General features: G+C 43.7%; 1 protein-coding gene across 3 annotated transcripts in view; it reads left to right on the top strand.

Moving 5' to 3' along the window:
• The window catches only part of TRABD2B (TraB domain containing 2B), a 399542-nt gene that overhangs the window by 326352 nt on the left and 49809 nt on the right, over positions 1-23381 (top strand). For all 3 annotated transcript variants that reach the window (XM_054037760.1, XM_054037762.1, XM_054037761.1), the window contains one exon: positions 7860-7950. In XM_054037760.1, the coding sequence (XP_053893735.1) occupies positions 7860-7950 (91 nt within the window). The remainder of the gene's footprint in view (positions 1-7859; positions 7951-23381) is intronic.

The following is a 23381-nucleotide window of genomic DNA, read 5'->3' on the forward strand; positions in this document are numbered from 1 at the left end:
ACTCGCACCACATTTGCCCCTATTAATCTTGTTGCTACTTGATGTCCTTCTTCTTAAATGTTTCTATTATGATCGTGCCCAGGAGCCCCCGGCAGGATCAATGCCACAGAAGGGGACAGTTTGGAGGAGCATATTGTGAGTTAATTCAGTGTTCGTGACAATAAGAGAAAAGAAAAGAAAACATTGTGATGAACATTGCTGACTATTAATTGGAGTGCGTTAAAATTTTTAGAATTTTCAAAGTTTGGGGGTTTTTTTGGTAAACACTTTTGAGAATTTATTTTTAACAGTTTTTCACTATTTTTTCCAACATTTGACATTTTGAACAAAGAACTGATTGCACAAAATTTTGAAAATCTATTACCAAAATGTTTCTGCCTTTTCCCACCAGCTCTATTAGTGTTCGATTGGACTTAACGCTTAACTGAATGGAAGAAGGAGCTGTGTTAGAAAAAGGAATGTCTGCACTTGGTAGCTCGGGGTTAGTGCTGTCATGATGGTGGGAAAGCAGAATCCCAGAGCAAAAGGAGAGAAGAACTGCAGCATTTCACATTGGAACCACGTGGAATCACAAATATTACAGGGTTTTGACATTAAACCATAAATCCATAAGAACCTAGGATATAGGACTTAGGATGTAGGACTGGAAGGGACTTCAACTCCAATCTCCTGCTACTCTGGTAATTCCATCATTTAAACCCACTCATAAACTTACTAAACTCCATCTTCAAACTAATTCGGTTGTTTACTGCTGCTACTCCTATTGGAAGGCTGTTCCAGAACCTCACTCTGATAGATAGAACCGTTCTTCCAATTTCTGACTTACGTGTATTTATGGCCAGTGTATACCCATTTGTTCTTGTGCCAGGGTTGTCCTTTAGTTCAAACAGTTTAAATCCATCCTGGTTTGCTTAAAACTGGGCCGAGCTTCTTTTTAAAAAGCACCAGCCTCCACGAAGCTTTTGACCAACCTGGTCTGAGTTTCCTTCTAGTTTGTTATGGAACCAAACAAGGTGAACTTTGTAAGATTTTAGATTTCATTGGCAATATTTTGCATCACACAAAGGAGTTCTCATCCAGTCCTGAAATCTATTAATCCCAGCCCACTGCATTCAATTCATTTCATTTTAACATGTCGTGTATTCGCACGATGACAAAACACTTTGCAGCAAAAGGTAGCTGAAGAGGAAAGGACATTTTTTAGATAGACATGGGCCCAGCTCGCAAAGACTGGATCTGCATTTAGCTCCAATGTTCTACAGACGCCAGGAGTTGTTCTAGATGTTGGGTTCAGGCCCATCTTTAATTGTAAAATGAGATTTCAAGAGAGTGATTCAGAAGGATGAAAGAACCTCTAAGCAGATGGGGCAACTCCAGGGCATTAATAGACCTCAAATATGGAGCATAATGATGAAAAGATAGGAGCACAACATTTTAAGGAATGGAGTTTGCTGGCAGGAGAGTGTGTATGAGGTCACCGAGGGAGAGTGGATTGACACAATGGAGAGGTTAAAAAATCCAGAGGGCAATACGTGTTGACTGCTTACTAAAATAGCATGGCGTCTTTCTGATGCACTAATCACTCAGCCTCTGCAAATGTTAAGTTAGACCTGTCTCAAAAAATACACAGTTTGGAGAAGCAGTAAAGGAGCCAGTAAATATTTGCTGCAACGGTGAATATACAGCACTTGATTTTGTATTTCAGCTGATTGCTTAATTCTTGTGAAGTTTAACTACAATAAACACTCGGGTTGTGCCAAACGCATTGAAAATCAGTGTCAGAGAAAACGAGGGATAGAGACTGCTGGCTGCTCGTTGCAAAGCAGCCCGAGGGGCTAAATGGCAACAAAACGTTATACATAACATCTGATTCACGGCATGGAGAATGTAAAGAATTGAGACCTCCCGACACAGTTTACATTGGCCCTTTTTATGACTAATTGTGCAGAAAATAGCTCTGCTTGTAGCGCTCATGGAAACAGTTCAGGTTTCTGCTGTGTGTCAGCTAATGGCCTAGCAAGGCTTTCTTAGTGTAACTTCAAAGGCTCTGCCATGGAGGCCTTTTGTGCGGGAATTATCTCTTGCTCCTTTGTACCACTTTATCCCTCTAAGCCCCAGAACAATGAATCCTGAAGCGAACAGACCAAGTAATTTGTAGTAGATCTTCAAATCCAGATAAAGCACATAACATTTGCTTAGAAGCATTCTTCTTGCTCCTGTCACCAAAACAAGATAATATTTTTGCCTGTAAGAACTCGTGGGCTTATTTAACTTCTTAGGGCTGTGGCTTGATGCTGATGCTTAGATACAACGTTGATGGCATTTCATGTCTAAGATGGCGAGGTAGATTTTTAATATCTAGGACTACATGGTTCTCCCTCTCAGAGGTGTTTGAAAAACATCCCTCCGAGGCCCTCCCAGAATATTTTGCCCAAAATGAAAATAATTTTCATTAAAAAGAAGTTTTAAATAAGGATTTTCATTGTCATTTTCAATGGAAAAATTGGACTTGTGGCAAAAAATTAAGAACAAAGGTTGTTTTGTCTTTTAGTTAAGAAACTACCCCTCTTTGCCCTGCCACATCCGCACACAGACCCCACACCCTTGCACTGATTTTCAGTTTTCCAATGAAAAATCCCAACATTTTTTGAGGAAAGCAGACACGTGCCCTGAAAATTTCCATTTAGTCAAAACAGCAGTTTTCTATCAGAAAAACAAGGTGAAATGGGAAAATTTTGACCAGCCCTGGGCACTGTGAAAACACATTCACTGAGAAATTCAGATTGTCCGACCACAAAACACAGGCTCATACCACTTGAGCTAAAGGGGTGAAATCCGGGCCCCAATGAAGTCAATGGCAAAACTCCTATTGACTTCAGTTGGGACTTACACAAAGAGATCCTTCTTACAAAGTCGTCAGTTTATTAAAGTAAATTGTGGCCAAACTTTGAGTTCACGGTATGTTTAGCATTGAAAATTACCCTCTAGCAAAAGTCATTGGTATCAAGTCTTCTTTAGGAAGCGGATAGACCGCCTTTACTTCCTATTACTGTCCTGGATCTCATCCTAATCTTCTACCGGTAAATCGAGTTCAGTAAAAAAGGGCAGAAGTTGACTCTAAATACGCACCAATCCAGGATCTGTTAGAAATGTAGAGGGGCAGAGTTTTTTTAAGAGATGGCTCAAATTTTAACTTTGTACAATACCTATTACAGTACCCATTTATCATTCGAATAGTCTTGCCCTCTATTGTCATGAGCATCATACATTCAGATATATCTATAGGCTTGGGAGAATTCTATTATTATTTGTAAATTTGACAGAATATTGGGGGTTTTTTTTGTATTTTTATTTACTTAAAGCTTCACAGTTGTATATTTATCTATTTTAAATTTTTACAGTTCCAGGAAATTACAGGAGTGTCAGATAATAATTATTTAATGACAGTAGGCGTTGAGATTAAAAAATGTTAAAGCTTTATAACCATTAAAACACAAGTTGTCAACATTGCATGTCAAAATATGCAAAGTAAATATCCTTATATCAAACTGTCTGTAGATTTTGATTATTATAGAGGGAAATATTTTGTCAGTCTGTGTGTATACGATGAAATTAACATTTACTGATAAAAATCAAATCCTTCTAAACCCAGAAATATAATACCCAGTGTGTTATTGTCATGGTTTATTTGCAACAATGAAACTTATTTTAACTTAAATTGTTAGTGGAGATTTTGCAGTATTCATCTTTGTGCCTCATATTGGAATTACCGCATAAACCTCTGTGTGGCAGGTCTTCTATTTCTCCTTTCAGCTGCTTTTCTCTGCATATTTACTAGGCATTCCCAGGACAGTAGATATTCTGACCTTTTTAGCCCTAGCACTCATCAACTGTCACAATAAATCAGGATAATACTAAAGGGATTTTTCATCCAGGTTCAGAATAGTGAGTAGCAGCTCAGAAGACCTGACATCCATCTATCTATCTATCTAATCTATCTATCTAAACTATCCATCTATCTATCTATTTCCACGTGCACAAAGTTTTCAATAATTATAACTTCCTAAAGTTTTTACCTTTTAGGGAGATATTTTCCAGTCTTCTTCTTTGACAATTCTGACAATTTGGAAAGTTTTAGCAAAAATGGTATTGCTATTTTTCAGTAGGTGGAGAGAGAATGAAATATACCCAAACCATTCTAGAAATAAAAAGAATTTTACAAAATCTTTATTCTTTTTTTTTTTAACAGCTTTAGTGATAAAGTGGCAGGAAGTAGGAAGTGCGGGGAATTAGTTCACAATGGACTGAAATACCTGCGAGTGTGCTGGTGAAATTGGCATTCATTTGGCCAACTGATCCATTGAAAATCATACGCTGCTGTAAATTGTTAACAAAGATAGTGCTAAGCTCAGGATATGTGCCACCAAGGAAGATCACAGTGTGTGTGCAATTTTCGTAGATTTTAAGGCCAGGAGGAACCATTGTGATCATCTAGTCTGGCCATAGAATTTCATCCAGTGCTTCCTGAATCAACCCTATAGCTTCAAGTTGAGCTAGAACATATCTTCAGATCCATTCATGGAGAGATAAGAAGTTGCGCACAGCAACTTTTATTCCAAAAGGGGGGGGGGGAAATAAATGAATATTGCGGAGAGGAGAAGTAAAGTGAGCAGCAAGGCAAAACTGGTCAACATTCAAGTATCATTGCAAACAAGACACAGCAAAGTGGGAAGGATGCATGAATGGGGGAAGTTAAAGGGTTTCAGATTCTGCCATTTAGGCAAAATCAAATAGGTTGGATTGAAGAAGACTTGTATAGTAGGCTCCACACTATGCTGCTTATTAAAGTGTTTCACTGATAAAAGAGTCAGTTTAGTTATAAATTAGGGCATTGTCCAAAAGCCCTCTGATGTCAATGTAAAGACTCCAGTTGATTTCAGTGGGCGTAGGGCTGTGACCGAAGAGATGAGATGACTGGCCTATTGCTTGGCTGTATACGCTAGCATTTTTGATTGAATCCCTCTGGACTTGGCTCATCCAGGCAGGTACTCTTTGAAAATACTTGGGTACCCCAAGAGAGACAAACTTCTGACCCTACACAGTCTGCATTATTAGGGTGTTTATAGTTAGATTCTTATGCTGTCTGGCCTGTTTCTCACTTCAAAACCAGCTCTGCTGTTTCCACAGTGATCTTTCAGGGAATGGTTAGCTCCTTTGAGAGATAGTCTGCTGGACATTGGAGTAAGTGGGCTCCAACTCTAGTACCAACTATCTGCTTTGAAAAATATTGATCTCAAGAACAGTCTTTGGTTCTGACACTTAGCAGGAACTTCTATTATCCCCTGCAATTTCTGGGCAAACCTTAAGCACCCCTCCGATACCATTGGGATGTTTTCCTAATGAATAATTAAGGCAGAAGACTAGAGGGCTCAAGGCACAGTGATGGATTGCAGGCCTTTTCACATTTACATGTCTGGTTTGACTCCTTCCAGGTAAATAATGAACAAATGTTGATAGAATCCAAAAACTGTTGGGTGAAATGATTAATGGTCTCTGTCCACATCCTGGTGGACAGTTGTCTGCATGACAAAAATTGTTAATTAATACAAGTCATCCCGAACACTGTAGTATTTCAGTCCACTACAAATTCCGGAAGGCAGAAAACAAGTGTGTCCAATTTTGGAATGCAGTGAGAGCAAAACTGCCACCATCCCATACTTTCCTCACCCTAAATAACTTAAGTACTCAACAAAAGCCAGCCAGATCCACAAGTGGCATCCTTGTTGGCAGTCTTAACAGAGAAGCCAAATGATCGGAAGGCCAAAATCTCTCTCACCCCTGAATGTATTTACAGTGCATTGTTGGGAAGCTGGTAACGCTGATGCCCTGGTCATGACTGTTGAATAGATGAGGATTTAGGGTTGTCATTATGCTACTTTTTGCCAGGACTAAATGAATTAAGAGCTATGAAGAATTATAATGGGATTTCTTTTGGTATTATGATGTAAAGGTCAACGGTTAATAAGATTCAGGACACTTGTTCCCACAAATAAAAATGTTGGCAACTTGAATTCCATGTCAAGAAAAACTAGGACCTTGGCGTATGAACACGGAAACATCTTTGTTCCCGATTCCATTTGCAGCTCTCTGTTCAACCAATTGAAGGATCGGGCCTTTGTTTGCTCTGGCATTGCTTAAAAAAAATCCAGTTATGATCAAATCAAATTAATCGCTCACAAATGTCATATTGCTCTCCTCTCTGAGGGTGTGGAACACATTTTTGGGACTGGTCCTTTGGCTTTAGTTATAAGCAAGTTAGTCAGGGGGGAAATCAAATTTTTATGTTTCTGAAAAGGAGGTAGTGGAATCCTGGAACAAGTTAGGGCCTGCAAATGTGATTTGAATAGTTTAAAGAAATGTCTTTTGGCTAAAAACTGTTTATGATGCTTGTGGGTTACACTAAAACCCCTATAATCACATCACCCTCACAACTGATACTAATTAGCATCCTTGTTGGCAGTTTAGGCAGGGAGACCAAGGCTTAAAAGAGACTGGAGACTGCATTACCCTTGAATCCTTAGGGTGCGTATACACGCAAGTGGTTGCCCACAGCAGCAAGTCTCAGAGCCTGGGTTGACAGACTCGGGCTTGCATTATGGCACTAAAAATAGCTTCAGCAGCAGCTTAGGCTCTGAAGCCCAGGGAGGAGGTGGGGCTTGAGAAAGAGGCTGCAAACAAGGCCCAGCAGGTGGGCTGAAGAGAAGGCCTGAAGGGTAGAAGAACGTTTTTGTTTGCTTAGAACTTTTCTGTTTGGACTCTTGGTACCTTAGAAGGGATTACATTTGTTGTGACTTGGCTGGCGAGCTAAGCCACATCTCCCACACAGACCTGTATCTGGGAAGCTGAGAAGACCAACCTCGGAAAGGGAAACTAAGGGGGGCGGGGGTGCCAACCCTAGTACACTCAGCCAACAGGGCAGTATGGGGTAAAGGCGCCCTTATGACAAATCCCAAAGGCTCGAAACCCCACAGACCAATGAAAAGAATCCAAAATTCATTCTTATTAATCTCCTGATTTTTAAGCTGATCTCATGATTTTTTTTAATGGTTGGGGTTAGCAATCAATGCTGAAATTCACCGATGTGCAGAGAACCAGCATAAGAACTAGCCACTCTGAGTCCCACTTTAGCCAATTATCCTAGAGAAACAACTATACCCTAAACAATCACACAAGCCTGACCCATTCACACAAATGTTAGGAACACTAGGTAACAAGGGATAGAAACATGGTCTGATGACACTGTGGTATTTAGCAGAGTATTTGTATCATAGAAGATTAGGGTTGGAAGAGACCTCAGGAGGTCATCTAGTCCTGCATTCCACCCAGTCTTACTCCTGAATCGAAGCCTAATCTGAAATCGGATAGGGTTACTAATAATACTTCTCTCACCTTTTGCAGGAACAATTGTAAAACCCGGGTGAGGGGGTGATTTAGAGTGTGAGCTTGTGTTTAAAATGGCAGCTCTACAGAACTACCACAACAATTTGCAGGCTCCAAGTGACTGTGGAAGAATTGGCCCTTGAGTTGCTTACCCCTTCGATCAATCCCTGGCCCGTAGGGGGCAGCGCGTCAGGCTGTGAGTTGGCTAGTCCCATTCCTACTGCCCAAAGAGCAGTAGTGGACCAGGGTGTGAGTAGCTGAGTCTCTTCTGGGCCCCAACCAGTTGCTTGACCTGACTTGCTTGCCCTTGGAGCCAGCCCTGTCTTTGGTAATCTACTCCTCCTAGCTTGGGTCGACAGGAGGGAGGACCCTCAAGGAGCAGTTTGAGTGACGCTGCTGTTTTTCTGTCCATGTTTTAGGTCACTTCCTGGGTAACAATACTGTGATTGATGTGCTGAGACAAGCAGGCTTTGAAGTGGAGCATACACCTGCTGGACAACCCATTGGAAAGTAAGCAGCTGCCTGTAGATCCTTTAATCTCTCTCTCTCTCTCTCTCTTTCTCCGAGTGAGCAAGATTATTTTGGTGAGCGAAGAGGGTGAGTTACCTTCTTCCCTATAAAAGTTCAGGTACTCGTTTCAATGGAAGGCATCTCAAGTGTCAGCTAATGTACATCAAAAATGTGTGATACTGTGGCAGGAGGTAGCTCCCTGTAGGTTTAGATGACATAGACACTGCTTATTCACACCAGGGTTGCTGGAACAATTTGTATACTGGGGGTGCTGATGTTATGCTTATAAGAAGCACACGGGATCTTTTTCAGGGGGAAAGGCAATATGCCTTGTTTATTGGAAATACAACAATTAGCGTTTAAACTGTAGGAGAGCGGGATAGCTCAGTGGTTTGAGCATTGGCCTGTGAAACCCAGGGTTGTGAGTTCAGTCCTTGAGGGGGCCATTTAGGGATCTAGGGCAAAAATCTGTCTGGGGATTGGCCCTGCTTTGAGCAGGGGGTTGGATTAGATGACCTCCTGAGGTCCCTTCCAGCCCTGCTATTCTGTGATAAACTCTGGAAACCACTTCAAGCCAAGGGGTGTGGGAGCACCTATGATTCAGACCAGATCAGATGCACTGTGGTGAAAACAAGAACAGATCAATGTACTGAGAGGTGGTACCATTCTGTTGAGTTATTTTACTCATTAAGAAACGCCACTGTCCTTGGCAGCTTCTCCCCTGGCAGCTTTCCCGCTGCCTCTTCCCCTCTCCCCGGGGCAGTAGTCACCTCAACGCTGCAGGGCTACGGTGCATTGCTGGAAATGTAGCTGCCACTTGAGCTACGGTTGATGCCTGTTTATGCCAGGCCCCTTTTTCCTCCACAGGGATGTTGATTTTTCCCTTAAGGGCCCTTTTGTGCATCCGTGTCCCAGACAAAGCACACATCCGGAGAGGAGTGTTTTGTAATGATCTTCTCCTCTCTGGAAGTATCCAAGGAAATGCATTATCTTTGCACTGTCTCCTCCCCTGTGCACCCTGGAGATAACATTGGCTGACATTTCTTCATAAGATTGTTAGCAATCCCGTGCTAGGAATAAGTGCTAGTGCCACTGTTCTGAGCAATCGCACATGTGTTCCCCTCTATGGTCCACCCAGGGCACCCACTCTAGGCTCCCGGCTCCTCAGCTATCACCTCTCTTGGGCAGAGACCCACATCTCACTTCCTTCTGACTAGGGGGGTTTTTCCTGGATGTACCAACTCCCTGCCTGGACTGTGCTTTGCCCAGCAAGCTAGATGGTCTAAACTGGCCAGAGTCTGTGTTTTGCTTTCTCTCCAGCATAGGTACTGGAACTAGGGGTGCGGGGGGGGGGGTGCTGCAGCACCCCCTGGCTGGAAGTGGTTTCCATCATATACAGGGTTTATAGTTTGAGTCAATGTCCCTCAGCATCCTCACTATACAAATTGTTCCACCACCCCTGCTCTCCAGAGGCTGCGAACAACATAATGGCCCACGGTGTTTGTACACCACTCTGTATAAGCAAGAACATTTATTGTTAAGGTAAAAAATAATCAGCAAGAAAACATATTAAAAACAATAAAAGAACCTATGTGCATGCTAAAAGGCTTTACCCCAAATCACCCCATTTCCAGCCTCAGGCTCTGGTAGGTGTCAGTTCTTCAAAAACGCTGGGTTTTCCCTGTGGGTTACAAATTCATAACTGTCTCAGATCAGAACCAGCACCACCAAGAATAGTTCAGTCTTTACTTTATACCGCTTGGCACTTTGATCTTGGCCTCTTGTAAGTGGTGACCAGCAAACAATGGCTCACTCCTCAGGGCATAGTTTCAAAAGGCTGGATTTTTGCGTGCCCAAAGGTGCGGAATTCGCATTCACTTCTCCGGGGAAATTCCCAGGAAAACAACGTAATATCTTTTGTTCCAAAAGCCCATTCTTGCCTGGCACATAGCTCGCGCACCTATCACATCCACGCCCCCCCCTTCCCCCAGCAGAGGTTACATACAATCCCAGCCCACAAGAATACATAAACAATTCATTTAATACAATGGTCTCCAAAGATACTTAAACATAATTCAATACGGTCTCTCAAGAATATCGCAGGAAATTGCCAAATCTGCCACAGTTAGTAGCATTTTCCTGTCCCTGGTGGGACTAACAGTGCACAATACAAATATGAGGTGAGTTTCATTAACGGGATTAATTGCAGGACTAATGAATCTTGTCTGGTTGTATTCTCTGTACAAAAACACTGTCTAGATTCATATAGTCTTAACATTTGGCTGATTGGACCTTGTTTGCAAAACTCCTGTAATCCTTCATATAGAATATGATAAAGCTTAATGGCCCATAAGTATCTCTGACACAAAGTTTATCCTGAATACTTCACAGAGTTTATTCAGCAATAAAACTTCAGAGTTAAATAATATCAGATGGAGAAAGAAATGAAAAGATACAAGAGGGAAGGAAGGGCATATGCTCAGATATGATTTGGAAATTCATTGGAGCAGAAAGATCGGAATCACTTGTAAAAATGAGAAGAGCTTGTGGAGTTAAGTTGAAAATAGAGCTGGTCAGAAAATGTTTTTTTTTCTTCCAATAGAAAATGTTGATGAAAACTAAAACCACTAAAAGAGTTAGTTTTCATCAAAATGTTAATGGATATTTCTGCCAGTTAATAAAAACAAAATAAAAACAATTTTCAGGTTTGGGGCTTTCTGTTTTCCAACAAAAAAATCCAACACCTTTTCTGCCACAAAAAAAAAAGTCATTTATTCAAAAACCCACTTTTCTGTTGAAAAACATTTCGGTTGAAGATTTTTGAGCACCTCTAGTTAAAACCATAAAGTTCTTGGTCCTCCAGGTCCAGGTTGAGTTTTATATGGGAGACTTAGTAAAATGTTATATTCTGTCTCCTAGAATCATGATGTCTGTGTTTCTCTGCTCCCATAAAAAAGAGTTGTAGAAAACTTGCATTCTGTAGTGTAGCAACTATGTGAAGGGATAGAGAGGAGTTCTAGATATTTATGTGTACGTTAGACAAACACCTATCAGGAAGCATACTTAAACTTGCTTCTGCATGGGTGGATGGATTGCATGACATCTTGAGATCCCTTCCAGCCCTCTATGATTCTATGTGAGATGGATCGAGGAGGGGTCTAGTAGTATTCTATCAGGGTTGGATACTACATTGATGAACATGGTATAAATGCCTAGACGGACAGATCAGTCAGCCATGGGTGAGATCTTACTCCATGTCTTCACTCGTGGTTTAAAAGAAGGTGTAAATGGCATGTTAATGAAATTTACAGGCAATACTAATTTGCAAGCATCACTCAGAACAGAGGAAATATTAAAAAAAAAACTTAGCAAGTTCAGAGACAGACAGAAAACAGAAAAGGGAGATTGGGTTTGGAAACATGGAACCTAGTGCACTGAAAGGAAAATAATTGAAACCACATGTACTGCCTACCTGAAGGATTCCCTTTCTCCCCCTGCCATACTCCCACTGGTTCCCCATTGCAAAAGCAAGGAGGCTGCTGACAAGTGGGGACCCTGGAAAGTGCTTCCCCCCTGGGTCTGGAATAGTCTGTATTTGGCTACCTCTGGGCATGCTGCAAAAGACATCTGTCTGATGCGGGTTTTGGAGAGGGTTGAGGATATGCTCCCAGAATGATGAAGGAGCAGAAAGGACTTTTTTTGGAGACAACCAATTGGCTGAGTTCCTATCTGATTGACTGTTTAATGGTGCTGAGTTTATGTTGTAAACTCAGCGTGAGCCCGAGCGACATCGTTCTCCCACTACGAGAAAGGGCCCAAGTGACCTTCTCCGTTGGATCATATGAACTGGAACCATAAACTCCCTGAATATTAAATCTCACAAAATGAGAGTCAATCCATCCTCATCATCATATCCACTCACTATACTCCACACCCGAACATAGCCACTCTATGAACTTCATACCCTCATATCTCAATGCCTGTACTTTGACCCATCAACCTTTTACCCCCAATTGGGGATATTGCAAATTCTGTATTCCTTATCTTAAACCAAACTTTGCACCCTCGATAATCTGTACATTATTCCCTGATAACCAGAAACGTCTATGCTCAAACTCTGTTCACTTTTTTTTTAACATCATCTTAATAAAATTTTTAAATCTGTTAATAGAGTGATAGGGCATCTAGAGCCTTGTGTAGATGTCTTTATATTTTTAACCATTTAAATCAAAATAAGTACCAATACACAAAAAGGGAGGGGAAGACCTGGAAAGTTCTACTGCTAAAAGAGACACCTTGCAGTGGTAATGGGCAGCAAATTAAACATGAGTTTGGCTAGAATAAAAAGGTCCAGACAGTTTTGAGTCACATGCAGGGAGACATCACTTTATGGAGCATGGTTGCTTTCTGCATGATCTTTGAAGGACTGCACGTGAAATAGTGAGTCTGAGTCTCCTCTCACTTATGCCAGCGTAGACTAGGAGTAACTCTGCTGAGGTTACAGTGGCATAAAAGAGAAGGGAACCAGGTCCTCTGTGCTACCACATTGGCAAACGGCGGTTAAGAAAGTGAAAGGAGTTCAGAGAAGATTGGCTGGACACTTGTTTGGTTGGGGGCATGGGCAGAATGGATGGATTGACTGGCAAGGAAAAATTAAGATGGATAAATGTCTATAGCTTGGCCAAGGGAATGCTAACCGGGGGGTCACAATATTTGAATGGTTGGAGCATTGATGGAGAGGAATCGTTTAGGGTAGCACGTGGGGGTTTACGTTGGTGTAAAGGGGTGAAATTAAGGAAGGGAAGGTTTAGGCTAGACATCAAGAGAAGTTTCCTGACAGTGGGATATATTAGGCTGTAGGACAGTCTTTCTAGAGAAAAGTCATAAGACCCATTATCTGGAACTTTTAAACTAGCTTTGACAAAACACTAGATGGTGTTTCATGCTACAGGGAACAATCCTACCTTGGCAGGGAGATGGACCAATAAGGCACATTTGTCTTTGATGTCTCAGATTCTGGGATTCCATAAATAGTTTGAATTTCATTAGTCTAAAGGAAAATTAAAGAAAGCTGTGAATAGCTTCATAGCCAAGAGATGTCACCTTAGGTCATTTTATCTAGGCTCTGAAATCTATTTGAGTTTCAGAAAGCATAAGAATATATTCAGATTCTCTCCAGAAATACCTACAGGATTTCATCATGTCTGTTAGAAGAAGTGCGAGACTCAAACAGCACAAAAGCAGAATCCAAAGAATAAAATCTGAAGTGTTTTACCTTGAAAGCTTAATTATATACATTCAACCAAAAATAAAACCTAGCTAAGAATAGCAGAGACAATCATCTTCCTGAGTCCATGAAAGTGAAGGGCCAGATTGTGAGCAGGCCTTTGCATGGATCCATGGAGGAGGACCTGAGTAGACTTCTCACCTTTGTATGCTCTTGTGATAGGGACAACTGTGGTACCCAAGCTCTCCTGTGCATAAGAACTGTAGGAGAGGCCATCTCAAAGGCCATGCTCCTCACCTGCTGCCAAGTCATGGAGGAATGCTGTACCTTTCTTTGGTTTGGCAGAGTATATAGGTATCAGCTGCGGCTTGCCTCTTGCTGCTTCCACTGGGATGAGAGGCCTATATAGAAGGATGGTAATTAATTTCTGCTGCCTAGCCCCAAGAGGTTAAGGATGGAAATAAAAGCACAGCTTATATTGTTCCATTCAGCAAGAACATATCATTAAATATAGCACCCAACAGAGTGGTTTGATGGAAAGAAGTACTACCGTGCACTTTGTTGGCTATGACACTGTATGCAGTACGTAAAGCTTTGGCGTGCGGCTGAAGGATGGAGTAGGTTCTGAGAATTCTTGCACAACAGAGAAGCATCATTGGCCGCAGGTGCTTCCGGAATTGATCTTTTAGTTCTGCTGTTTCAAATTAAATTTGCAGCAGCTGCGGCCACTGATCTGCTCAAGTCATTGGAATCTGTATGAGGCAAAATTTCCCCCCCTCCCTGCTTTCTGAAGGAGCAGAGAGCGAGAGAGAAGATTGATTTGCTGTGGAATGTGCTCCCTTCCTCAGTGAAAGAGGTACAAGACAAGAATGTTTGCTGTTATCTTGGGGCGAGGCTATGAGATGTATGTTTAGCCATTCATTGCCTGAAATCTCTATTTAGGGGCCGTGATGAGATCCACAAGAGAAAAACAAAATCCAAACATTGTTCCAGCTCACCCCACAAATATATTTTGAGGACATTTTTTTTTTCGGGTTAAAAAAATTGATCCAATTTCAAAAATATTTATTTCATCACAATCCACATTTTGATCTTGTTGATGGAGAGGACTAGAATTTAAGGGAGATGTTTTCAAAAGTGCCTAACGCTCCGCTTGACCAAGGTAATTAGGCACATAAAGATATAGATCGGCATCTCATGGAATTTACAAAATGCCTTGGCAGGCTGAGCAGCTAAATCCCATGACAGTCAAAGCATCTAACCTGCTTCAGCACTTGTGTATATTAACTAGGCACATATCTGCAGCTTTAGGTGCCCAAATACCTTCGTAAATCTGGCCCTTAGGCACTTTTGGGTATGACACCCTAAACCAAAATGCAATGGCCTCCGCTTTATTACTTCCTTAGGGGTTGTATTGTATCAATCATGATGAAACCCATGGGATTCCTGCTGTCAATTTACCTTATTAAAAATCCCCTGTGGTACATCCCAGGTATGTTCCAGAATGCATGGGATCTGCATGTAAGAGTAATAGGCGTAATGCAGGCAAATACATTTTGCCCTTGAATATACCTGCTGCAGGCAGGTTGAGCAGCACACACACTGAGCTGCTGAATGTATTGGATAGCACAAGCAGTCCACACCTGGACTGCATCTGAATGTCCCCTGACACTCAGGGCAGGTCTTCACTACGGGGGGGGGTCGATTTAAGACACGCAAATTCAGCTACGCGAATAGCGTAGCTGAATTCGATGTATCGGAGCCGACTTACCCCGCTGTGAGGACGGCGGCAAAATCGACCTCCGCAGTTCCCCGTCGACGGCGCTTACTCCTACCTCCGCTGGTGGAGTAAGTGCGTCAATTCGGGGATCGATTGTCGCGTCCCAACGAGACGCGATAATTCGATCCCCGAGAGATCAATTTCTACCCGCCGATTCAGGCGGGTAGTGTAGACCTAGCCTCAGTTGATTTTAAAGAAATATTAATGGTGCACTGACCACACAGAAGGTAACCTGGAGGTGCAGCAGCAAACAAATTAGCTCACTGGTTATTTTTATATGCTGCTGTTTTAGCTGTGAGCATGGGATCTACTCCATCTAAGACTTGCTGTGTTAACAAGAAGAATAGCTGTTGGGCATGGGCGGAAGAAATCTATGGCCCTGAAGCTGCACAGAATATGGGCATTGCTCTTATTTCTAGGTATCTGCATGGGTGTGAGCAGGAACGTCCCTAAGCATTCTGCTGCCCAGGTGGAAAATATTTTCCGTGCCACCCCCTCCCCCATCTCCTAAGAACTGAGCCAAAAAGAAACGAACAAAGAAAAACGGGGCCAGCCAATCAGTGAAGAAAAAAGTGGCTAAGCAGTATAGCGCCCCCTGGAAGGTGGCACCCAGCACAGGCACTTTGTACCCCAGCCCCTAAAACTGTCCCTGGGCGTCAAAGATCCCGTTGCAGGATCAGGCCCGGAGTTGGTATGGATAGCAGTTTTTGCATAACTTAATTCTCTCTAATTAGCACTAGGCTTACGGCCCAGCTCCTCAAAGGGACTTAGGCGCCTATCTACCATTGAGGATCTGGGCCTAAGTCTTAGAAGAAACAATATGTTTAATTAATTGCAGAAATAAAGCCGTGTTTGTAGTAAACTGCAGTCTGGTATTACAGATGAGAAGGATCAGTTTCAAAAATACAAATAATGCTGCACACCGTCCCACTGGTTGGAAATCTCCCTTCTCACATGCCAATAACCATCCTTCTTCCCTGTGCTCAGAGCTATGCAGAGCCATCACGTCCATCATTCAAAGTTCTTATCGCGCTTCCCAGAACAGCAAACTGCCAATTAACTGCCCATGATACCAAACCAAAATTCCAGAATTGAACCCACCCACAAATTGGAGCAGTTCAGGTCTGAATGCGGATATCAACTTTGCAGCGAGCTTCCGTCCTTCTGGATCTGAACAGCTGCAAATGTTGGCAAAGCTTGGATCCACATCTAGATGTCAACTTTGCATTTCTGACCTGTCTCTGAAGTGAACATTGAAATGGCTTCTTTTGGCGGGGTAGTGGGGAGAACGGGACAGATGGGAGGGATGGTCTACTAATGAAGAAGGCAAACTATGCAGAGGTCCATGTTTAAGGAAGATGGGGTAAGACAAAGAACATTGTGAAGGTAGATTGAAAGAAAGGGGGGGAAAGAGAGATCTATAGACTGAAAACTTGACTTCAGTTGGGGCCAGAATTTCACTCTTGGAGTGGAATGGTTGAAGTCAAATGAGGTAAAGTTTTGCTAGAAAAGGAAGGATAAAGAAATAGCACATAATGTAAAATAACACCTTTGTCTGGGGATGGGTGAACTGGTTCAGATCAAGTAAGAACTGGCATGAATCTTCACCTGAAACTTTAACCTACCCTGAACCAAATCTCTTCTGAGATGGGAAAAAAGTTGGATATCTTTTCCCCACTCTGAATGGTTTCCAGGTGGCAGTGCTGGAACAATCCCTGATTTCTACTGTGAACTTTTGGGATTTAATCCAAGCCTCTAGATCATCCTCCCTTCACTAGCTCCATCACAGTCAGGACAGAAGGGAATCAAAGCCATAATTCATTGTTTTTTCACGACAATATAATTTGCAATGGTTCCAAAGAGGAGGGGATGGGGATTAAATAGGGATCATGTCCATGTGTATGTGAATGTATTGCCTAACCTAAAGTTGGGAAATAGGATTGTTTAGTGCTTTTGAAATTTAGTCACGGAAATATGGTGGAATTCCTACATGGCCCTAAAATATCGTCCTTCGTGATTTTATCTCCCCTATCACAGTTATTTCAGGGGTTGAGTCACTCAAGGTAAGTATTGGGGGGTGGAAGGAAATAGCGAAAGGTTTCAAAATCAGGGGTAGGGAAGCAGAGTTAACTTGTCAATGAAAATGTAAAGACCCTCTCACATCATAGCAAGGTATTAGTTACGGCCAGTGTCTGTGCATGCTGTTTATGCCACCTGTCAGATATCAGGCACCTTCTGAAAGAAAATATTAGTTTTGCCAGAAAATTTTGAAATTATTCCCAGTTCTGCAGCTCCCTCTGCTGGGGATCCCGAGCTACCAGGCTCCCCCACTCCTAGGCTGCCTGTCGCATGGACTGCCTCAGAGCAGGGGCTCCTAGAGGTTCCAGGTGCCTAGTTCCTTGGCCAAGGAAGCCACAACTCAGTTCCATAGAGTTGATTAAAAATCCATTGAAGAAGACTCTACTGAACTTCCATGGTCTTTGGATCTGGCCCATTATGGTTGTTTGGTGACCTACAGGAAATGGGTTGCTTTTCCTGGCATCCCTCCCATGGGACCAGTCTCCACAGGACAGGAACCAGTGCCAGAATTGGCAATGATATGGTAGCTTTATTGGCATCCTCATCAGAAAGGCTACAGAATAAATCAGAAAGGAGACAGAATGACCCTCTAGCCCTGGAGATACTGGACCAAATTCAGACGATGTATCTGTGCCCGTTTATACCAGCAGAGAATTTGGCCCATTACAAAGAAGATTGCCCTGTCAGTGATCATGTTGCATTTGTCCTTTGGACTGATTCATTTCCCGGTGATATCAATCTGGACTAAAGTGCTGCTACACTTTGTACCAGCTCAAGTGGTACAACAGTATAAAGTGGCATCATGTGGTTTGAAGGACTGTCCATTTATCTAGGTATGTCTGCAGTATGTCTGCAGTCACTCAGTCTATCCAGTGTCAACTTTCCCTACCTTTGTTATCACACTGTCATGCAAAGAGGCCTCACACATTTGACCTGATAGCTTTTCTACTTCCAGAGCCATCTTTTTTAACAGTGGAGTTTGTGGGATGTGTTGTAATCATTAGAACTACTCGCTTGGTTATCAGCAGAACTGCAGGTAATTCTGCATGATATGTAGAAGCAAGTATTTAATATGGATGATTTCCTACAAACAAGGTGGGAAAAATAAGTTTCAAGGTCTTTTCTCCATATTATCCTTCTGGCCAACATTTCTGCAAGTAAAATTCGGTTCACAAGAATGGTTGCTGAAAAGGAAAGTGCTGAGAATATTCATGGTTCCACACATAAATACACTTACAAACACATTTTCATACCTGTAGTAGTGCTGAGGTGTTCACATGGACATCTTGAAAGTCCCAGGTGATTTGGAAGTCATCCAGAAACAAAACCATGTGATTTAGGTGGCCAGGCTCACAGGGCTAGATTGTGGAGTACTTATGTTGTTGAGTACATTCACTTCAGTGGAACTACTTATGGGAGTAAGTGCTCACCGGTACAAGTAAGCACTCCTCAAACTTGCCTGTAGCAGAACTAACAAATGATGAATAGCAACTACTTGAAGAACCAGTTAGCAAGTAATTTACAATACGTTTGCATACAATACCCATTGAATGATTTTGATTAACAATCAAAGTCCATTCCTGATCATCTGAAAAGAGAAAATTCATCCATTAAATGGTTTGCTGCAAATAGATTACCCAGCTCCACTTCTGATCTGTTAGAGAAGCATCCAGACTTGTTCATCCCTCTGTGAGCCAAACTAATCTTTGTGGTTCACCCTTCACTACAGTTCATGCTACTTACAAGTGAGGATCACACCAATCTGTTTTCCATTTCCTGGAGATTAAATTCCTGTGTTTGACATCATTTTAGCTTAGTCAGAACTTCCCAGCAAAGCAACTCCTCCACTTTCTGTGTGTGTCAGGGGCAGCCTCCTGTGTATCGATGCACATGGCAATACTTCATGCTTCTTGAACTACAGAGAGCACAAGTTCAGCTCTTTTCTTTCCCCCTGCAAACTTAATTAACATTAATCCATTCTGAAAGACACTGACTTTTTCCCCTTGCACTCCCTGATGTGCTATGTTGCAGGGAGAATGAGGAATGAGGATGTCTATAAGAAAAAAGTTGGCAAAAGCAATCAGGTAGATACGTCTGGGAAACACATGACTAACAGCCATTGATGGATCCAATATGCAGAGGTTCTTTCAAGGAGAGAGATTTTCCAGTGCAGTGTTCCGATACAAAAATCCAACTTTAGGATTGGCACGTCCACATCTTCAGTGAAGGAACAAGGCAACAGGGCAGGAAATCCTGATGGAAACTTAATTGTTCTGCTTAGGCCTTGTCCTGGAATCCTCACTGTTCGTAATCCCACTGACTTCAGTTGTTCTACTTGTGGGAGATAGACCCGGCTACTCCTGAGGGAGTTCTGCACCAAAAAATTAAAAATTCTGCACCAAAAGAAATAAAAATTCTGTGCACAATATTTTAAAATTCTATAAAATTCTGCAAATTGTATTTGTCAATAAATAAATGTGGAGGCTCCAGCATGGGAGAGGAAAGCACAGGCCACTGGCGACACAGAGGTGGGAGATCACCCTGAAGTTTGTACTCCCCCAGGACATGGGTTCGGCAGTGAGGCTGCACCTGACCCATACACAGTGCAAGGGCTGGGCCTGCCCCAGAAACACTCTGGTGCCCTGCCCCTCCACACCAGGAGCAGCAGGTGTGTGCAGGCAGGCTCAGCCCTGCAAGATCCAAGTGTGGGGGGATCCAGACGTAGGGTGAGAGGGTTCTGTGTGGGGCAATCTGGGTGCCGGCAGCTCAGTGGGACTTTTGGGTGCGAGGGGGATCTGGATGTTCAAGGGTTCATTGGGAGGGTTCCAGGTGCAAGGGCAATGGGATTTTGCAGGGGGGTCCAGGGTAAAGGTGGTTGAGGCTCAGCAGGGAGGGTCTGGGTGGGCAGGTTCAGCGGAGGGGTCTGGGTGCTGCAGGAGTGTGGCTTGGGGTGGGAGTGTGCGTGCAATTGGTTGGGACTCAGTGAGGTGGTGGTCCAGGTGCAGGGGATCCATTGGGGTGGTCAAGGTGAAGGGGCCATAGGGCTTGGCGGGGTGGGGGTTTGAGCCCAGGAGGCTCAGTAGGAGGCGGTCTGCATGTAGGGGTGAGGGTCCATATTCAGGGGGGTGAGGCTTGGTGGGGGGTTTGGGTGTGGAGGGTCTGGATGCAGGGGGTGGGGGTTTAGGTGTGGGGAGCTCGGGATTGGGGGGTTCTGAGTGTGGGGAATGAGGCTTGGCAGGGTGAGGGCTCGGATGTGGGGGGCTTGGTGTGGTGGGCTGAGGCTCGGCAGAGGGGTATGAGTATGGGGGGGTCTGGATGCACAGGGATTGGGTGGACAGGGTAGCAGATCCCCATTCAGAGACCCCTCCACCCACAGCTGAAGATAGGGTCCGGAAATGGGCGGGATGGGGGTGGAGCTTCCTGCAGCTGATGGAGGTTTCTGGGGGTGGGTCTGACCTGGCCCTGGCCCTGCTCCTGCTCCCATCCACTCTTTTCAGGGAAAGAGGAAGTCCCATACTCTCCCGCACCCAACCCAGCCAGGACTAGCAGCTGAGCCCAACGCACGGTAGGAGCCACATGCCAAGGCATCTCCAGTTCCCCTGACCCCAATGCCAGCGGTGATTTACCTCTCGACTGGCTGCTCCGGGCACCTGAAACAACACGCCCATGCTGCTGGGAGAGGTGGGTAACTGCTTTTGCAGCTTCCCTTTGCTTACCTGTTGGAAAGTCATTTTTCTGCGGGGAAGCAAAGAAATCTGTGGGGGACATGAATTCTCCATGTGTCCAGTGCCCCATAATTCCCCCAGGAGTAAGACCCTTAGCCTGTATGATGGACACTGTAAAGCAGATCCTCAACTGCTGTAAATTGTCATAGCTTCTTTGACTTCCTCTGTCTGTCTATCATTTGTAAAGCACCCCATCTCTGTAGGGTGTCATTTTCTAAAGCACTTAGCAATGGCCCAACTTTGCTCCCATTAGAATCAAAAGTAAAACTTCCTTTGACTTCAGTGGGAAAAGAGTTAAGTTAATGCTGAATCCTTTTGAAGGTCCCAACTATCATATTTACACATAATTATGTATCAACTGTTTTACAGCCTCACCTCCATCCTACCTCCAGGGCCATAGCCTACATTCATAGAATCATAGAATATCGGAGTTGGAAGGGACCTCAAGAGGTCATCTAGTCCAACCCCCTGCTCAAAGCAGGACCAATTCCCAGCTAAATCATCCCAGCCAGGGCTTTGTCAAGCCGGGCCTTAAAAACCTCCAAGGAAGGAGACTCCACCACCTCCCTAGGTAACGCATTCCAGTGTTTCACCACCCTCCTAGTGAAATAGTTTTTCCTGATATCCAACCTGGACCTCCCCCACTGCAACTTGAGACCATTGCTCCTTGTTCTGTCATCTGCCACCACTGAGAACAGCCGAGCTCCATCCTCTTTGGAACCCCCCTTCAGGTAGTTGAAGGCTGCTATCAAATCCCCCCTCATTCTTCTCTTCTGGAGACTAAACAATCCCAGTTCCCTCAGCCTCTCCTCATAAGTCATGTGCTCCAGACCCCTAATCATTTTTGTTGCCCTCCGCTGGACTCTTTCCAATTTTTCCACATCCTTCTTGTAGTGTGGGGCCCAAAACTGGACACAGTATTCCAGATGAGGCCTCACCAATGTCGAATAAAGGGGAACGATCACGTCCCTCGATCTGCTGGCAATGCCCCTACTTATACAGTCCAAAATGCCGTTAGCCTTCTTGGCAACAAGAGCACACTGTTGACTCATATCCAGCTTCTTGTCCACTGTGACCCCTAGGTCCTTTTCTGCAGAACTGCTACCTAGCCATTCGGTCCCTAGTCTGTAGCAGTGCATGGGATTCTTCCGTCCTAAGTGCAGGACTCTGCACTTGTCCTTGTTGAACCTCATCAGGTTTTTTTTGGCCCAATCTTCTAATTTGTCTAGGTCCCTCTGTATCCGATCCCTACCCTCTAGTGTATCTACCACGCCTCCTAGTTTAGTGTCATCTGCAAACTTGCTGAGAGTGCAGTCCACACCATCCTCCAGATCATTAATAAAGATATTAAACAAAACCGGCCCCAGGACCGACCCTTGGGGCACTCCGCTTGAAACCGGCTGCCAACTAGACATGGAGCCATTGATCACTACCCGTTGAGCCCGACGATCTAGCCAGCTTTCTATCCACCTTACAGTCCATTCATCCAGCCCATACGTCTTTAACTTGGCGGCAAGAATACTGTGGGAGACCGTATCAAAAGCTTTGCTAAAGTCAAGGAATAACACATCCACTGCTTTCCCCTCATCCACAGAGCCAGTTATCTCATCATAGAAGGCAATTAGGTTAGTCAGGCACGACTTCCCCTTCGTGAATCCATGCTGACTGTTCCTGATCACTTTCCTCTCCTCTAAATGTTTCATAATTGATTCCTTGAGGACCTGCTCCATGATTTTTCCAGGGACTGAGGTGAGGCTGACTGGCCTGTAGTTCCCCGGATCCTCCTTCTTCCCTTTTTTAAAGATGGGCACTACATTAGCCTTTTTCCAGTCATCTGGGACCTCCTCCGATCGCCATGAGTTTTCAAAAATAATGGCTAATGGCTCTGCAATCTCACCCGCCAACTCCTTTAGCACCTTCGGATGCAGCGCATCCGGTCCCATGGACTTGTGCACGTCCAGTTTTTCTAAATAGTCCCGAACCACTTCTTTCTCCACAGAGGGTTGGTCACCTTCTCCCCATGCTGTACTGCCCAGTGCAGCAGTCTGGGAGCTGACCTTGTTCGTGAAGACAGAGGCAAAAAAATCATTGAGTACATTAGCTTTTTCCACATCCTCGGTCACTAGGTTGCCTCCCTCATTCAGTAAGGGGCCCACACTTTCCTTGATTTTCTTCTTGTTGCTAACATACCTGAAGAAACCCTTCTTGTTACTCTTAACATCTCTTGCTAACTGCAACTCCAAGTGCGATTTGGCCTTCCTGATTTCACTCCTGCACGCCTGAGCAATATTTTTATACTCCTCCCTGGTCATTTGTCCAATCTTCCACTTCTTGTAAGCTTCTTTTTTGCGTTTAAGATCAGCAAGGATTTCACTGTTTAGCCAAGCTGGTCGCCTGCCATATTTACTATTCTTTCTACACATCGGGATGGTTTGTTCCTGCAACCTCAATAAGGATTCTTTAAAATACAGCCAGCTCTCCTGGACCCCTTTGCCCTTCATGTTATTCTCCCAGGGGATCCTGCCCATCTGTTCCCTGAGGAAGTCAAAGTCTGCTTTTCTGAAGTCCAGGGTCCGTATTCTGCTGCTCTCCTTTCTTCCTTGTGTCAGGATCCTGAACT

Source organism: Malaclemys terrapin, chromosome 8, assembly GCF_027887155.1.
Source record: "Malaclemys terrapin pileata isolate rMalTer1 chromosome 8, rMalTer1.hap1, whole genome shotgun sequence".
Lineage (NCBI taxonomy): Eukaryota > Metazoa > Chordata > Testudines > Emydidae > Malaclemys > Malaclemys terrapin.